At 46.2% G+C, this 17,514-nt stretch overlaps 1 protein-coding gene across 1 annotated transcript in view; it reads right to left on the bottom strand.

Moving 5' to 3' along the window:
• Window positions 1-13,656, bottom strand: part of FOXJ2 (forkhead box J2) — a 37,514-nt gene extending 23,858 nt beyond the window's left edge. Inside the window, 8 exon segments of the mRNA XM_075612602.1 lie at window positions 2,199-2,408; window positions 2,908-3,052; window positions 3,411-3,542; window positions 6,289-6,303; window positions 6,305-6,370; window positions 7,877-7,951; window positions 8,096-8,417; window positions 12,853-13,656. Coding sequence (XP_075468717.1) covers window positions 2,199-2,408; window positions 2,908-3,052; window positions 3,411-3,542; window positions 6,289-6,303; window positions 6,305-6,370; window positions 7,877-7,951; window positions 8,096-8,417; window positions 12,853-12,995 — 1,108 coding nt within the window. The 5' untranslated portion in view covers window positions 12,996-13,656.
• Window positions 13,657-17,514: the final 3,858 nt, after the last annotated feature.

Here is a 17,514-nt window from a genome sequence, read left to right as displayed (position 1 = left end):
GTGTAATCTCTGTATCTATATACATTAGTGTAAGATCTGTATGTATATACATTAGTGTAAGATCTGTATCTATATACATTAGTGTAAGCTCTGTATGTATATACATTAGTGTAAGATCTGTATCTATATACATTAGATTGTAAGCTCTGTATCTATATACATTAGTGTAAGATCTGTATCTATATACATTAGTGTAAGATCTGTATCTATATACATTAGTGTAATATCTGTATCTATATACATTAGTGTAAGATCTGTATCTATATACATTAGTGTAAGATCTGTATCTATATACATTAGTGTAAGATCTGTATCTATATACATTAGTGTAAGCTCTGTATCTATATACATTAGTGTAAGATCTGCATCTATATACATTAGTGTAAGCTCTGTATCTATATACATTAGTGTAAGATCTGTATCTATATACATTAGTGTAAGATCTGTATCTATATACATTAGTGTAATATCTGTATCTGTATACATTAGTGTAATATCTGTATCTGTATACATTAGTGTAAGATCTGTATCTGTATACATTAGTGTAAGATCTGTATCTGTATACATTAGTGTAAAATCTGTATCTGTATACATTAGTGTAAGATCTGTATCTATATACATTAGTGTAAGATCTGTATCTATATACATTAGTGTAAGATCTGTATCTATATACATTAGTGTAAGATCTGTATGTATATACATTAGTGTAAGATCTGTATGTATATACATTAGTGTAAGATCTGCATCTATATACATTAGTGTAAGCTCTGTATCTATATACATTAGTGTAAGATCTGCATCTATATACATTAGTGTAAGCTCTGTATCTATATACATTAGTGTAAGATCTGTATGTATATACATTAGTGTAAGATCTGTATGTATATACATTAGTGTAAGATCTGTATCTATATACATTAGTGTAAGCTCTGTATCTATATACATTAGTGTAAGATCTGTATCTATATACATTAGATTGTAAGCTCTGTATCTATATACATTACTGTAAGATCTGTATCTATATACATTAGTGTAAGATCTGTATCTATATACATTAGTGTAAGATCTGTATCTATATACATTAGTGTAAGATCTGTATGTATATACATTAGTGTAAGATCTGTATCTATATACATTAGTGTAAGATCTGTATCTATATACATTAGTGTAAGCTCTGTATCTATATACATTAGTGTAAGATCTGTATCTATATACATTAGATTGTAAGCTCTGTATCTATATACATTAGTGTAAGATCTGTATCTATATACATTAGTGTAAGATCTGTATCTATATACATTAGTGTAATATCTGTATCTGTATACATTAGTGTAATATCTGTATCTGTATACATTAGTGTAAGATCTGTATCTATATACATTAGTGTAAGATCTGTATCTATATACATTAGTGTAAGATCTGTATCTAAATACATTAGTGTAAGATCTGTATCTATATACATTAGTGTAAGATCTGTATCTATATACATTAGTGTAAGATCTGTATCTATATACATTAGTGTAAGATCTGTATCTATATACATTAGTGTAAGATCTGCATCTATATACATTAGTGTAAGCTCTGTATCTATATACATTAGTGTAAGATCTGTATCTATATACATTAGTGTAAGATCTGTATCTATATACATTAGTGTAGATCTGTATCTATATACATTAGTGTAAGATCTGTATCTATATACATTAGATTGTAAGCTCTGTATCTATATACATTAGTGTAAGATCTGTATCTGTATACATTAGTGTAAGATCTGTATCTGTATACATTAGTGTAAGATCTGTATCTATATACATTAGTGTAAGATCTGTATCTATATACATTAGTGTAAGATCTGTTTCTATATACATTAGTGTAAGATCTGTATCTATATACATTAGTGTAATATCTGTATCTGTATACATTAGTGTAAGATCTGTATCTATATACATTAGTGTAAGATCTGTATCTATATACATTAGTGTAAGATCTGCATCTATATACATTAGTGTAAGATCTGTATCTATATACATTAGTGTAAGATCTGCATCTATATACATTAGTGTAAGCTCTGTATCTATATACATTAGTGTAAGATCTGTATCTATATACATTAGTGTAAGATCTGTATCTATATACATTAGTGTAAGATCTGTATCTATATACATTAGAGTGTAAGCTCTTTGGTGTGGTGCACTTACCCAAAGACATCCCGGGTGCAAGGGGCCGGGGCAGTTGCTGGGAGGGCATGTAGGGTGCCTGCTGGTGCTGGGGTTGGTGGTGTGGAGGGGGAGGAGCGCTGATGCTGGGAACGCTGTGGGGGTGCATTGGGGGGGGAGCCCCAGAGTTCTGCTGGTACATACAGCAGCTGTGATTGGATGGCTGCACGTCAGGGGGGAGTGGAGAAAGGACTAAAAGAAGGAAAAGAGGGAGGGGGCAAAGAGTTAGGGCAGGGGGAACACAATCCACACTTCTCATCTCCCCCCACCCCTCACCTCACCCTGTTTGCCCAGCAGTAAGTGGTACAGGCATCCGTCTGTCCCCTCCCCCCCCCCCCCCCAATGCCTCTCTCCCCTTTTCCGTGTTTCATCCTATGTTCCCAGCAGTAAGTGGACCAGGCACCTCTCCCCCCTCTCCTTCCTGTCTCTTACCTGTTTGCCCAGTAGAGAGTAGTAGAGGCAACCCTCCCCCCCTATTTTCGCCTTCTCCCACCTCCCCCTCTCTTCCATCTCTTACCCTGGGTGCCCAGCAGGGAGTGTACAACTACCACTCTCCCTTCCCTCTCTTTTTACTGCTTCCCCCCCCTCTTCTCTCCCACCTCTCCTCCCTCTGGTCCTGCCTCTCACCCCGTTTGTCCGGCAGCGAGTGGCACAGACACCCCACTACCTCCCCAGCCCTCCCTCCTCTTACCCTGTTTTCCCAGCAGAGAGTGGTACAGGCTGCGGAACGAGCAGCTGAGGTCGGGGAAGCTGCTCTCGGAGAAGGAGAACTTGTAGCAGTCGTTGTTGTTGTACGAGGGAGCGCGGGAGTCCGACTCCATGTGAGGGGGGGCAGCCTGCCGGGGACACGAGGGTCACTCACAGGAGAGAGGGGGGAACTCGCGAGAGAGTGAGGTTCACACGACAGTTAGGGTCAATCACGAGACAGACTGAGGGTGACCTATGCAACTTACCCTTGTTCTCCTCCCAGCACACACCATGTCCGCCCTCCCATCCCTCCTGCCTAACGCACTGGGTTATAGGAATATCTGCTCCAAGCTGTGGCACCTCTTCAGTGTCAGCCCCTCTCCCCCAACTATTTGTGGCAATGTGGGGTTATACCCTTCAAGGCTCTAGGTAACCATAGGAAATCATACTCCCCCCACCCCCCCACAATAATGGTTGCCCCATTGGAGAGCCCCAGATGTCACTTACCTGGCTGTAGCTAGGGAGGGGAGAGTTGTTGTCCATTGGATGCCCATGCGCCCCCTCTGGGGGTAACGACACCTCACTAGCCGTGCTCAGGGGGCTTTTATTGACATCCTGCTCCAAGGAATCCTGGGAAAGCTGTGAGTGAAACAAGGGGCATGCTTCATAACCCAGGGGACTCCTATATACAGCACCGTCTGCCTATTTGTGTTTATGGCCATGGTTTGTGTTGGTGGGTATTTGTATGTGTAACCCTCCCGGCCAGGCTTCCTATGGAGATTACATCGGTGTGATGTGCATATGACTACTCTGCATGGGTTACCCTGACTCAGGGGCAGGAATTCAGGCGGCTGGGCGATGAGGTAGCAACGTTGTAGAATAATGTGCACCAGGAACTTTTATAGCACAACTGGCATTTATTCGTGTCCCCAAGCACAGGGACCGCTCATTCATATATCCTCAATGTTGTACTGTATTTTATACAGAGACATACACAAATACGTTTCTTCCATCAGTGCTCTTAACACTCAAATGGAGGTACTCTGACTTAGTTGCTCTAAGTAGGTATGGGCCCCGGCCTGCCTTGTCTCTCCGGAACCATCATCTTTATTACTCCAATTATTCTGGGCCCATCAGGGAATCCTTGTGGGTCTCTTATTACTTGACCCAATACCTTTTTGCCTATTTGGGAACTGCCACTTCCATACAGACTGTTGAGGAATATTAGTGCAGATCTGCGGTTAGAGCTGGTCCGCCGGCACCCGGGAGCCCTCTTTTTTGAGGCCCTCTACGTCGTGCCGTACAGTATTCCTTTTACTGGACTGTTCAGGACTCTTTCTTCTTTAGGGGTTTCTAAGTTAAGGGATACTGTCCCTGTCTGTAACAAAATAAACAGGTGGGGCCAGGGCTATGCTATTACGTCGCAAACATTTCTTAGCTACTCTCCTGAGGCTCCTGTCCGCTGGACCTCCGGGAACCTGACCTTCTAGAACAGTCCCTCCTCTTAAATACCTCTTCGTGACGTCTGGATCCTCAGAGCAACAACAGGATGGGGCCATTCAAACACTAACACTGCTAGTAACTCTTTAGAAGGGGGGTTACAAATTGGGCAAGTGTTGGTCAGTGTTTCTGTGTTCGTGGGCTTAGATTGTGTTGGTGGATGTTGTCTGTTTGTGGGTGTGAATTGTGTTGTGGCTGTGTATTTGCTGTCATGGTGTGTGTTGGGTGTGTATCTATGTTGGTTGATGGGTATGTTTTGGCAAGATTTGTGTGGGTGTGTATTTGGGCATGGGGTGTGTTGGTGGGTGTGTATATTTGTGCACATGGTTTGTGTTGTTGGGTGTGTCTATGTTCATGGGCGGTGTTTGTGATAGTGGTTTGGTCTATCTATGTTTGTGGGCAGGGTTTGTGTTGGTAGGTGTGTTTTGGTGCTGTAGGTGTGGTTTGGAAGATAGATGGCTTTGTAGATATGGGCGTGTAGGTGTGGGCGTGTAGATATGGGCGTGTAGGTGTGGGCGTGTAGGTGTGGGCGTGTAGATATGGGCGTGTAGGTGTGGGCGTGTAGGTGTGGGCGTGTAGATGTGGGCGTGTAGGTGTGGGCGTGTAGGTGTGGGCGTGTAGATGTGGGCGTGTAGGTGTGGGCGTGTAGGTGTGGGCGTGTAGGTGTGGGCGTGTAGGTGTGGGCGTGTAGATGTGGGCGTGTAGGTGTGGGCGTGTAGATGTGGGCGTGTAGGTGTGGGCGTGTAGATGTGGCGTGTAGGTGTGGGCGTGTAGATGTGGGCGTGTAGGTGTGGGCGTGTAGGTGTGGGCGTGTAGATGTGGGCGTGTAGGTGTGGGCGTGTAGATGTGGGCGTGTAGGTGTGGGCGTGTAGATGTGGGCGTGTAGGTGTGGGCGTGTAGATGTGGGCGTGTAGGTGTGGGCGTGTAGATGTGGGCGTGTAGATGTGGGCGTGTAGGTGTGGGCGTGTAGATGTGGGCGTGTAGGTGTGGGCGTGTAGATGTGGGCGTGTAGGTGTGGGCGTGTAGATGTGGGCGTGTAGGTGTGGGCGTGTAGATGTGGGCGTGTAGGTGTGGGCGTGTAGATGTGGGCGTGTAGGTGTGGGCGTGTAGATGTGGGCGTGTAGGTGTGGGCGTGTAGATGTGGGCGTGTAGGTGTGGGCGTGTAGGTGTGGGCGTGTAGATGTGGGCGTGTAGATGTGGGCGTGTAGATGTGGGCGTGTAGGTGTGGGCGTGTAGATGTGGGCGTGTAGGTGTGGGCGTGTAGGTGTGGGCGTGTAGGTGTGGGCGTGTAGGTGTGGGCGTGTAGATGTGGGCGTGTAGGTGTGGGCGTGTAGGTGTGGGCGTGTAGGTGTGGGCGTGTAGGTGTGGGCGTGTAGGTGTGGGCGTGTAGATGTGGGGCGTGTAGGTGTGGGCGTGTAGGTGTGGGCGTGTAGGTGTGGGCGTGTAGGTGTGGGCGTGTAGATGTGGGCGTGTAGGTGTGGGCGTGTAGATGTGGGCGTGTAGATGTGGGCGTGTAGGTGTGGGCGTGTAGGTGTGGGCGTGTAGATGTGGGCGTGTAGGTGTGGGCGTGTAGGTGTGGGCGTGTAGATGTGGGCGTGTAGGTGTGGGCGTGTAGGTGTGGGCGTGTAGATGTGGGCGTGTAGGTGTGGGCGTGTAGATGTGGGCGTGTAGGTGTGGCGTGTAGGTGTGGGCGTGTAGATGTGGGCGTGTAGGTGTGGGCGTGTAGGTGTGGGCGTGTAGATGTGGGCGTGTAGGTGTGGGCGTGTAGGTGTGGGCGTGTAGGTGTGGTCCTGCATGTGGGTGGAAGGTCTGTGTGTATGTGGGCAAAGTATGTGTGGGTGGGTGGAGTCTTGTGGGCAGAACCTGCATGTGGGCAGGGCATTACCTCATCATCTGGGTGCTGGCCTTTTCCTGCGGGGGAGGGCTATATCTTCCTTTGGGCAGCTGTCAATCATCCAATATGAGCCCTACAATCCAGAGGTCAAAGGTCAGATGTGATCCCTTTACCACCAATCCCCTTTTCCCTCCTCCTGTTCCCCCCCCAATTTTATCCCCCTCATCTTCCCCTTTTCTCCCCCACTCCTTTCCCCTGTTCTCTCTCTCCCTTTTTCTCATCCTCTTTCCCTTTTCCCCTCTTCCTTCCTCCCTCTTTCCTCCATCCCCTTATATTTCCCCTGCCCTTTCCCTCTCTCCCCTCCCTCTCTCCCCTTCCTCCCCACCTCCCCTTCCTCCTCTCCCCCTTCCCACCTCTCTCCCCTCCCCACCTTCTCTCCTCTCCCCTTCCCCCTAACCATCTCTCCCCCTCCCTCTCTTCCCTCCCCCTCGTCCCCCCTTCCCTCTTCCCCTCCATTCCTCCTCCCTCTTCCTGCTTCCCCCTCCCTCTCCCCCCTGCCCTCTTCCCCCTTCCCCCTGCCCTCTTCCCCCCTGCCCCTCCATCTTCCCCTCCCCCTATCCCCCCTGCCCTCTTCCCCCCCATTCCACCTCCCCCTGCCCTCTTCCCCCCCATTCCACCATCCCCCCTACCTCTCCTCCCTCTTCCCTCCTTCCCTCCCTCTTCCCCCTCTCCCCTCCTCCCCTCCCTTTTCCCCCTCTCCCATCCTCCCATGCCCTCTCCTCCTCCCTCTCTTCCCTCACCTCCCACCCCCTTCCCTCACCTCCCACCCCCCTTCCCTCTCCTCCCCCTCCCTTCCCTCTCCTCCCCCTCCCTTCCCTCTCCTCCCCCTCCCTCATCTCCCCCTTTCCTCCCCCCTTCCGCCCCCTTTCCCTCTCCTTCCCCTTTCCTCTCCACCCCCATCCATCTGCGCTCCCTCCTCATCCCCCTACCCCCTTCTCCCTCCCCTTTCCCCTTCTCCCTCCCTATCCCCCTTTCCCCTTCTCCCTCCCTATCCCCCTTTCCCCTCCTCTCTCTTCCCCTCCCTCTTCCCTCCTTCCCCCCTCTTCTGCCCTCTTCTCCCCATCCTCCTTCCCTCTTCCCCCTTCCCTCTACCCCCGCTTCCCCTCTCTCTACCCCCCTTCCCCCTCCCTCTACCCCCTTCCCCCTCCCTCTACCCCCCCTTCCCCCTCCCTCTACCCCATTCCCCCTCTTCCTCCCCCCGCTTCTCCCTCCTCCTCCCCCCACCCCCGTTTCTCCTCCTCCCCCCACACCCCTTCTCTCTCCCCCCACATCCCTTCTCTCTACTCCTCCCCCCACACCCCTTCTATCTACTCCTCCCCCACACCTCTTCTCTCTACTCCTCCCCCACACCCCTTCTCTCTCCTCCCCCCACACCCTTTCTCTCTCCTCCCCCCACACCACTTCTCTCTCCTCCTCCCCTACACCCCTTCTCCTTCCTCCTCCCCCCACCCCCTCCTCCCTCCTCCTCCCCCCCCACCCCCTCTTCTCCCTCTCCTCCCTCCCCAACCTCTTCTCGCTCTCCTCCCACCCCCCCTTTTCGCTCTCCTCCCCCGCACCCTCCCTTTTGCTCTCTCCTGACCTTTCCGGGGTCATCTCTGGGACGAGGAACTTTCCGGAAGCATTTATTCAGTGACAGGTTGTGACGGATCGAATTCTGAAAGAAACAAACATATCATAAAAAATTAAATGAAAGTCTGACCGTGACCGTGTCCCCTTTTTCCTGCCCCCCCCTCACAGCGACTAGTGTCCTCTTGCTTCTCCCCCCCCCACATTGTGACAATGAGCGGTGTCCCCTCACCTTCCAGCCCACGCCTGCGTTGCGGTAATAAGGAAAGTTATCACATATCCAGCGGTAGATTTCACTGAGCGTCATGCGTTTGGCAGGCGCAGAGTTAATGGCGTAGGTGATGAGGTTGGCGTAGCTGTAGGGGGGTTTCCCGTCCCGGTGGGCGGCTGCCTCCTCTTTGTTTAGCATGGCGTTGGGGTCAGTGGGGGACCCTGGGCCCTTGCGTCCGGCACTGCCCTGCTGTGACCCCTTGTCCACGGAGGTCCGGAAGGTCAGCTGAGGCAGCCAGTCTATGGAGGTTAGGCTGCTCCCCAGGTCGGACGCCATTTTGGGGCTGAGGGGGTAAATCCCAGGTCAATAAATAATGTGTGTGTATCTGTGTGTCAGTGTATGTATCTGTGTGTATCAGTATGTATCTGTGTGTGTCAGTGTGAGTATCTGTGTGTATCTGTGTGTCAGTGTATGTATCTGTGTGTCAGTGTATGTATCTGTGTGTATCAGTATGTATCTGTGTGTGTCAGTGTATGTATCTGTGTGTATCAGTATGTATCTGTGTGTGTCAGTGTATGTATCTGTGTGTATCAGTATGTATCTGTGTGTGTCAGTGTGAGTATCTGTGTGTCAGTGTATGTATCTGTGTGTATCAGTATGTATCTGTGTGTCAGTGTATGTATCTGTGTGTATCAGTATGTATCTGTGTGTGTCAGTGTATGTATCTGTGTGTATCAGTATGTATCTGTGTGTGTCAGTGTGAGTATCTGTGTGTATCTGTGTGTCAGTGTGAGTATCTGTGTGTATCAGTATGTATCTGTGTGTCAGTGTATGTATGTGTGTGTATCAGTATGTATCTGTGTGTGTCAGTGTATGTATCTGTGTGTATCAGTATGTATCTGTGTGTGTCAGTGTATGTATCTGTGTGTATCAGTATGTATCTGTGTGTGTCAGTGTATGTATCTGTGTGTATCAGTATGTATCTGTGTGTGTCAGTGTGAGTATCTGTGTGTATCTGTGTGTCAGTGTATGTATCTGTGTGTATCAGTATGTATCTGTGTGTCAGTGTATGTATGTGTGTGTATCAGTATGTATCTGTGTGTGTCAGTGTATGTATCTGTGTGTATCAGTATGTATCTGTGTGTGTCAGTGTATGTATCTGTGTGTATCAGTATATATCTGTGTGTGTCAGTGTATGTATCTGTGTGTATCAGTATGTATCTGTGTGTGTCAGTGTATGTATCTGTGTGTATCAGTATGTATCTGTGTGTGTCAGTGTGATTATCTGTGTGTATCAGTATGTATCTGTGTGTCAGTGTATGTATCTGTGTGTGTCAGTATGTATCTGTGTGTCAGTGTATGTATGTGTGTGTATCAGTATGTATCTGTGTGTGTCAGTGTATGTATCTGTGTGTATCAGTATGTATCTGTGTGTCAGTGTATGTATCTGTGTGTATCAGTATGTATCTGTGTGTGTCAGTGTGAGTATCTGTGTGTATCAGTATGTATCTGTGTGTGTCAGTGTGTGTATCAGTATGTATCTGTGTGTGTCAGTGTGAGTATGTATGTGTGTCAGTATCTTTGTGTGTCAGTGTATGTATCTATGTGTATCAGTATGTATGTATGTGTGTCAGTGTATGTATCTGTGTGTATCAGTGTGGGTATGTATGTGTGTCAGTATGAGTATATATCTGTATGTGTCAGTGTGAGTATGTATGTATGTTAGTGTATGTCAATGTGAGTATGTATCTGTGTGTCAGTGTATGTGTCTGTGTGTCATTGTGAGTATGTATCTGTATGTGTCAGTATGAGTATGTCTCTGTGTGTGTCAATGTGAGTATGTATTTGTGTGTGTCTGTGTATGTATCTGTGTGTCTGTGTGTGTCAATGTGAGTATGTATGTCTCTGTGTGTGTCAATGTGAGTATGTATCTGTGTGTGTGTCTGTGTATGTATCTGTGTGTGCCAATGTGAGTATGTATGTGTTTCAGTGTATGTGTCTGTGAATATCTATGTGTGCCAATGTGAGTATGTATCTGTGTGTGTCAGTGTGAATATGTATCTGTGTGTCAATGTGAGTATGTATCTGTGTGCGTCAGTGTGAGTATGTATCTGTATGTGTGTCTGTGTGAGTATGTATCTGTATGTGTGTGTGTCTGTGTGAGTATGTGTGTCTGTGTGAGTATTTGTGTGTGACAGTGAGAGTATGTATTTGTGGCTGTGTGTGTCAGTGTGAATATGTATCTGTGTGTCAATGTGAGTATGTATCAGTGTGTGTGTCTCAGTGTGAGTATGTATCTGTGCATCTACCTGTGTGTGTCAGTGTGAGTATGTATTTGTGTGTGTCAGTGTGAGTATGTATCTGTGTGTGCGTCAGTGTGAGTATGTATCTGTATGTGTGTCCATGTGTCAGTGTGAGTATGTATCTGTGTGTGTCAGTGTGAGTATGTATCTGTGTGTCAGTGCGAGTATGTATCTGTGTGTGTCAGTATGAGTATGTCTCTGTGTGTGTCAGTATGAGTATGTATCTGTGTGTGTCAATGTATGTATGTGTCAGTGAATATCTGTATGCCAATGTGAGAATATATCTGTGTGTGTCAATGTGAGTATGTATCTGTGTGTGTCTGTGTATATATCTGTGTGTGTCAATGTGTGTGTGTCAGTGTATGTGTCTGTGTGTGTCAGTGAATATCTATATGTGTGCCAATGTGAGTATATATCTGTGTGTGTCAGTGTGAATATGTATCTGTGTGTCAATGTGAGTATGTATCTGTGTGTGTCAGTGTGAGTATGTATCTGTCTGTGTGAGTATGTGTTTGTGTGTGACAGTGAGAGTATGTATTTGTGTCTGTGTGTGTCAGTGAATATCTATATGTGTGCCAATGTGAGTATATATATATCTGTGTGTGTCAGTGTGAGTATGTATCTCTGTGTCAATGTGAGTATGTATCTGTGAGTGTATCAGTGTGTGTTTCAGTGTGAGTATGTATCTGTGTGTGCGTCAGTGTGAGTATGTATTTGTGTGCGTCAGTGTATCTGTATGTGTGTCTGTGTATCAGTGTGAGTATGTATTTGTGTGTGACAGTGAGAGTATGTGTGTGTGTGCGTGCGTGCGTGCGTGTGTGTGTGTGTGCGTATCTCCCCTGACCACTTTGCATGTGTTTGTTGTTTCATTGCAATGCTACCCTTGTAACATTATAGGATTCCTGTAGAAATCTGACTTTAGCTATTGCAGCTTCTTTGTAATAAATCTGCCTGAAGAAGGGGCTGTGATGGTCCTGGAAGCTCGCACTCTTTCTAACCACTGGTGTGCCATTAAAGGTATCACTTCTACCTTACTTTTGTTTGTATATTCTACTGGCTAACATGGTACCATCCTTTGTTTGTGTGCATGTGTGTCTGTGTGTCTGTGTGTGTATATGTGCAAGTGTGGGTGTTGGTGTATGTATCAGCGTGTCTCTGTATGTATCAGTCTGTGTTTCAGTCTGAATACGTATCTGTGTGCTTACATATCTCTGTGTGCAGTGCCAGTGTACGTACATATCTGTGAGTGTATCAGTGTGCGTATACTGTATATATATATATATATATATATATATTTTGTGTGTGTGTGTGTGTCAGTTTGCGTATGTATCTGTGTACTTATGTATCTGTGTGTGTGTGTCAATTTGCATGTGTCTGTATGTGTCAGCTTATATATGTATCTGTGTGTCAGTGTGAGTATGTATCTGTGTGTGTCAGTGAGTATGTATCTGTGTGTGTCAGTGAGTATGTATCTGTGAGTGTCAGTGAGTATGTATCTGTGAGTGTCAGTGAGTATGTATCTGTGAATGTCAGTGAGTATGTATCTGTGAGAGTTATTGAGTATGTATGTGTGAGATAGTCTGCATATGTATCTGTTTATGTCAGTGGGAGTATGTGTGTGTGTGTGTGTGTGTCAGTATGTATGTACTGTGCATGAGTCAGTGTGCATATATATCTGTGTGTGTGTGGGTATGGATGTGTGACAGTGTGTGTGTGTGTGTGTGTGTGTATGTATCTGTCAGTGTGTGTCTGTGTATGGATCTGTGTGTGTCAGTCGGTGTATATGGAGAGAAGGAACCTCATTAACAATGGTTTCATTATGTTTTTAAGTTATATGTATTTTATGTTTTATTCTGGTCTTTCCCCCACATTGTACTGCGCTGCTGAATATGTTGACACCATATAAATAGTAATAATAATATGTATATGTCTGTGTGTCTTTATGACTGTCCTTTAGCATCTGTGTATCTGTGTGCATGTCACAGTGTATCTGTAATTGTCTGTCAGTGTACTGTATCTTTGTATCTGCCTGTGTGTATGCTCATATCTATATATTTTGATCTGTCTGTATGTGTACAGTGTATATGAAGAGATGTATGTTTTTGTGTCAGTGTATGTATCTCTTGTGAGTATGTAGCTGTGTGTGTCAGTTTATATATCTGTATGTGTCAATGTGAGTATGTAGGTGTGTCGGTGTATGTATCTGTGTGTGTGTGAGTATGTATCTGAGTGTTAGTGTAAGAATGTAGCTGTGTGTCAATGTGAGTATGTATCTGTGTTTGTGTCAGTGTGAGAGTATCTGTGAGTATGTGTCAGTGTGAGTATGTATTTGTGTGTGTAACAGTGGGTATGTTCATATATGTATATGATATGAGTATATTTATATATGTGTTTGTGTGTGTATCTGTCTCAGTGGTTTCAATCTGTTTGTATATCTATCTGTCTACCTCTTTATCTGTATATACGTATACATACCTGCAGTCTCTGTATATGTCTGCTTGTAACTGTCTGTCTCTTTCTGAAGGTATCTGACTGTCAGTGTTTCTGACTGTATCCCTCTGTCTCTCCCTGTATATGTATATTTGCCTGTATCTGTCTGTGTATCTTTCTGCATCCATGTCTAACCGCCTGTCTGTCTCTGTGACTGTGTGTGTCTATCTGTAAGTCTCTCTGTCTGTGCATCAGTCTTTCCGTCAGTCTATAAATCCATCCGTCTGTCTGTATTTCTGTGTATCTGCCTGCTGTCTATTTGTCTGTGTATCTGCCTGTGTGTGTCTGCTTTTCCCTGTCTGTCTCAATATCTTTCTGTCGGTCAATCGGTCAGTGAGTGTATACCTCGGCTTCTGACTGTCTGTCTATATGTATTTCTGCATCGTATTGTCTGTCTGCTGTCGGTGTATCCGCGCCCCACTGTCTCTGTATCTTCTTGTCTGTGTATATGTCTCTATGTGTATGTCTCTTCTTCTCACTGTCTATCTCTGCACTCCTCTTTATGTCTAAACGTGATTCTCTGGATATCTGTTGCCTGTCTACTTGCCTGTTGTCTGTGTATGTCTGTCTCGAGTCTCTATATCTGCCTGTATGTATCTGCATGTGTATCAGTCTGTCTGTGTCCCTCTGTAATTATGTACGTGTGTATCAGTCTGTCTTCCTCTGTGTATTAATCTGCATTTGTATCTGTCTGTCTGTCTGTTTACATTTGTCTGTCTGTCTTCCTCTCTGTATTTGTATCCGCCTGTCAGTCTGTCTGTATCTGTCAGTTCCTCCCCCTTTTCCTTCCTTCTCTCCCCCCTTTTTTTGCTCCCCCCCCCCTCGTCTCCTTTCTTTCACTCCCCTCCTCTCACGTCTCTCTCACTTCGCACCTCCTCTCTTGCTGTCCTCCGCTCCCCTCTCTTCTAGGGGGGTCTCCCCTTCTCAGCGCTGCGGTCTGGGGAGGGGGGAAAGAGACAGATCTCTGATTGGGGGGGTGGAGGAGGGGGGGGGGAGGGAGACAGCCAGATCCTTCTGCTTCCGTCAGGGTTGGGTTTTCTTCCGGGCCATAAGTCCGGGGAGGAGAAAGAGAGCAAGAGAAGGAAGGGGAGGAGAGCTCAGTGCAGCAGACTCTCACTCCTAGCCCTCGATATCTGTCTTTCTTCCTCTCCCCCTGCTTCATTCTCTCGGGGAGATTTCCCAAAGATCCGAGTGTTAACTGCCATTCAAGTCAATAGGAGTTAATGCTGGATCGCGTGCGTTAACCTGCAGCCGACCTTACTCTTTGTGGGCTGTGACATTTTATGGGACCAACAGGCGAAGGAGATTTTACGACGTCTCCGCTTCACACTCTCAGTCTTTCTGTCTTCCCTCTGTATCCGTCTCTTGTCCTCTCTGTTTCCAATTTCTCTCGATACTCACGTGTGTGTGTGTATATATTTATTTTTATTTATAAAATGATTTACCAGGAAGTAATACATTGAGATTTACCTCTCGTTTTCAAGTATGTCCTAGGCACATTTGTGTGTGTGTGTGTGTGTGTGTGTATAATCAATCAGATAACAGATGTGCAGATAACAAAGAATCATTTCAATAAGGAACACAAGGATAGAGTATCTTTCTGCTATACAAGAACAAACAGTTATTATTATTCTCTGGCATTCCCCCCTCCCCCCTTGCATTCCTGCACTTCTCTCCCCCTCTGGCTGTCTCCTATGTCAGCTCGCTTTAACTTCTTCTGTTCCAGATAGGTCTGCAGTGCAATATAACAACATTCAGTGCAACCGTTCTGTATTTGCAGTGCATTCTGGTCCCTGTAGCTGTGATCCCTCACTGGTTCTGTATTTGCAGTGCATTCTGGTCCCTTAGCTGTGATCCCTCACTGGTTCTGTATTTGCAGTGTATTCTGGTCCCTGTAGCTGTGATCCCTCACTGGTTCTGTATTTGCAGTGTATTCTGGTCCCTGTAGCTGTGATCCCTCACTGGTTCTGTATTTGCAGTGTATTCTGGTCCCTGTAGCTGTGATCCCTCACTGGTTCTGTATTTGCAGTGTATTCTGGTCCCTGTAGCTGTGATCCCTCACTGGTTCTGTATTTGCAGTGTATTCTGGTCGCTGTAGCTGTGATCCCTCACTGGTTCTGTATTTGCAGTGTATTCTGGTCCCTGTAGCTGTGATCCCTCACTGGTTCTGTATTTGCAGTGTATTATGGTCCCTGTAGCTGTGATCCCTCACTGTTTCTGTATTTGCAGTGTATTCTGGTCGCTGTAGCTGTGATCCCTCACTGGTTCTGTATTTGCAGTGTATTCTGGTCCCTGTAGCTGTGATCCCTCACTGGTTCTGTATTTGCAGTGTATTCTGGTCCCTGTAGTTGTGATCCCTCACTGGTTCTGTATTTGCAGTGTATTCTGGTCCCTGTAGCTGTGATCCCTCACTGGTTCTGTATTTGCAGTGTATTCTGGTCCCTGTAGCTGTGATCCCTCACTGTTTCTGTATTTGCAGTGTATTCTGGTCCCTGTAGCTGTGTTCTCTCACTGGTTCTGTATTTGCAGTGTATTCTGGTCCCTCTAGTTCAGGTCCCTCACTGGTTCTGTATTTGCAGTGTATTGTGGTTCATGTAGTTCAGGTCCCATTCTGATTCTACATTAGCAATGCATTCTGGTCCATGTAGTTCTGATATTGTATTGTATTGTATGTCTTTATTTATATAGCGCCATTAATGTACATAGCGCTTCACAGTAGTAATACATGCGGTAATCAAATAAATAACAGATAATATAAATAACAGATCATGGGAATAAGTGCTTTAGACATAAAAGTAACATTAAGGAAGAGGAGTCCCTGCTCCGAGGAGCTTACAGTCTAATTGTTAGGTAGGGAGAACGTACAGAGACAGTAGGAGGGAGTTCTGGTAAGTGCATCTGCAGGGGGCAAGCTTTATGTATCATGTGTTCAGAATATCCACAGTGCTATTCATATGCTTCTTTAAGCAAGTGTGTCTTAAGGTGGGTCTTAAAAGTGGATAGAGAGGGTGCTAGTCGGATAGTGAGGGGAAGGGCATTCCAGAGGTGTGTGGCAGTCTGTGAAAAGGGTTTAAGGCGGGAGAGGGCTTTAGACACAAAGGGGGTAGAAAAAGACATCCTTGAGAAGAACGCAAGAGTCTGGATGGTGCATAACGAGAAATTAGGGCTGAGATGTAAGGAGGGGCAGAAGAGTGTAAAGCTTTAAAAGTGAGGAGAAGAATGGAGTGTGAGATGTGGGATTTGATCGGAAGCCAGGAGAGGGATTTCATGAGGGGAGATGCTGAGACAGATCTAGGAAAGAGTAGCGCGACTCAGGCAGCAGCGTTTAGGATAGATTGTAGGGGAGACAGGTGAGAGGCAAGAAGGCCGGACAGCAGGAGGTTACAGTAATCAAGACGGGAGAGAATGAGGGCCTGAGTCAGAGTTTTAGCAGTCGAGCAACAGAGGAAAGGGCGTATCTTAGTTATATTGCGGAGGAAAAAGCGACAGGTTTTAGAAATGTTTTGAATGTGAGGGGCGAATGTGAGAGAGGAGTCGAGTGTGACCCCTAGGCAGCGTGCTTGGGCTACTGGGTGAATGATCGTAGTTCCAACAGTAATGTGGAAGGAGGTAGTAGGGCCAGGTTTGGGAGGAAGTATGAGGAGCTCTGTTTTAGCCATGTTGAGAGTTTAAGGTGGCGGGGGGCCATCCAGGATGATATAGCAGAGAGACATTCAGAAACTTTGGTTTGTACAGCAGGTGTAAGGTCGGGTGTTGACAAGTATATTTGTGTGTCGTCAACATAGAGGTGATAATTAAACCCAAAAGATGTTATTAGGTCACCTAGAGAGAGTGTGTACAGAGAAAAGAGAAGAGGTCCCAGGACAGAGCCCTGGGGTACCTCCACAGAGAGATCAATAGAGGAGGAGGAGGTGTTAGCAGAAGAGACACTGAAAGTACGATGGGAGAGGTAGGATGAGATCCAGGATAGAGCTTTGTTCCCAATACCAAGAGTATGGAGAATGTGAAGGAGAAGAGGGTGGTCCACTGTATCAAATGCTGCAGAGAGGTTGAGTAATATGAGCAGAGTGTAATGACCTCTGTCTTTGGCAGCAGGGAGGTCATCAGTTATTTTAGTGAGGGCTGTTTCCGTGGAGTGAGCAGTGCGGAAGCCAGATTGTAGAGGGTCTAGGAGAGAATAGGTGTTGAGAAAATGGAGCAAGCGAGAGAATACAAGACGTTCAAGGAGTTTAGAGGCAAAAGGCAGGAGGGAGACAGGTCGATAGTTAGAAAGACAGGTAGGGTCAAGCTTGCTGTTTTTGAGTAATGGTATGACTGTTGCATGTTTGAAAGAGGATGGAAAGGTTCCAGAGCAGAGGGAGGAGTTAAAAATGTGTGTGAGCGTAGGGATTATAGTAGGAGCAAAAGGTTTTAGGAGATGGGAGGGAATGGGGTCAAGAGGGCAAGTGGTAGAGGGAGAAGAGGCGATCAACAGCGACACATCCTCCTCTGAGACAGTGGAAAAAGAGTCAAGGAAGGCAGGAGGAGAGTTAGGAAGAGGTGTATGATGGGAGGAAGAAACAGAGAGATGTTCTGCCGTATGGTTTCCACATTTTCCTTAAAATAGTCAGCAAAGTCCTGAGCAGAGATGGAGGAAGGAGAGGCAGT

This window comes from Ascaphus truei, chromosome 8 (genome assembly GCF_040206685.1).
Source record: "Ascaphus truei isolate aAscTru1 chromosome 8, aAscTru1.hap1, whole genome shotgun sequence".
In the NCBI taxonomy this organism is placed as follows: Eukaryota; Metazoa; Chordata; class Amphibia; order Anura; family Ascaphidae; genus Ascaphus; species Ascaphus truei.
Note: the sequence above shows the minus strand (reverse complement) of the source record. Positions and strands in the feature narration are given on the sequence as shown.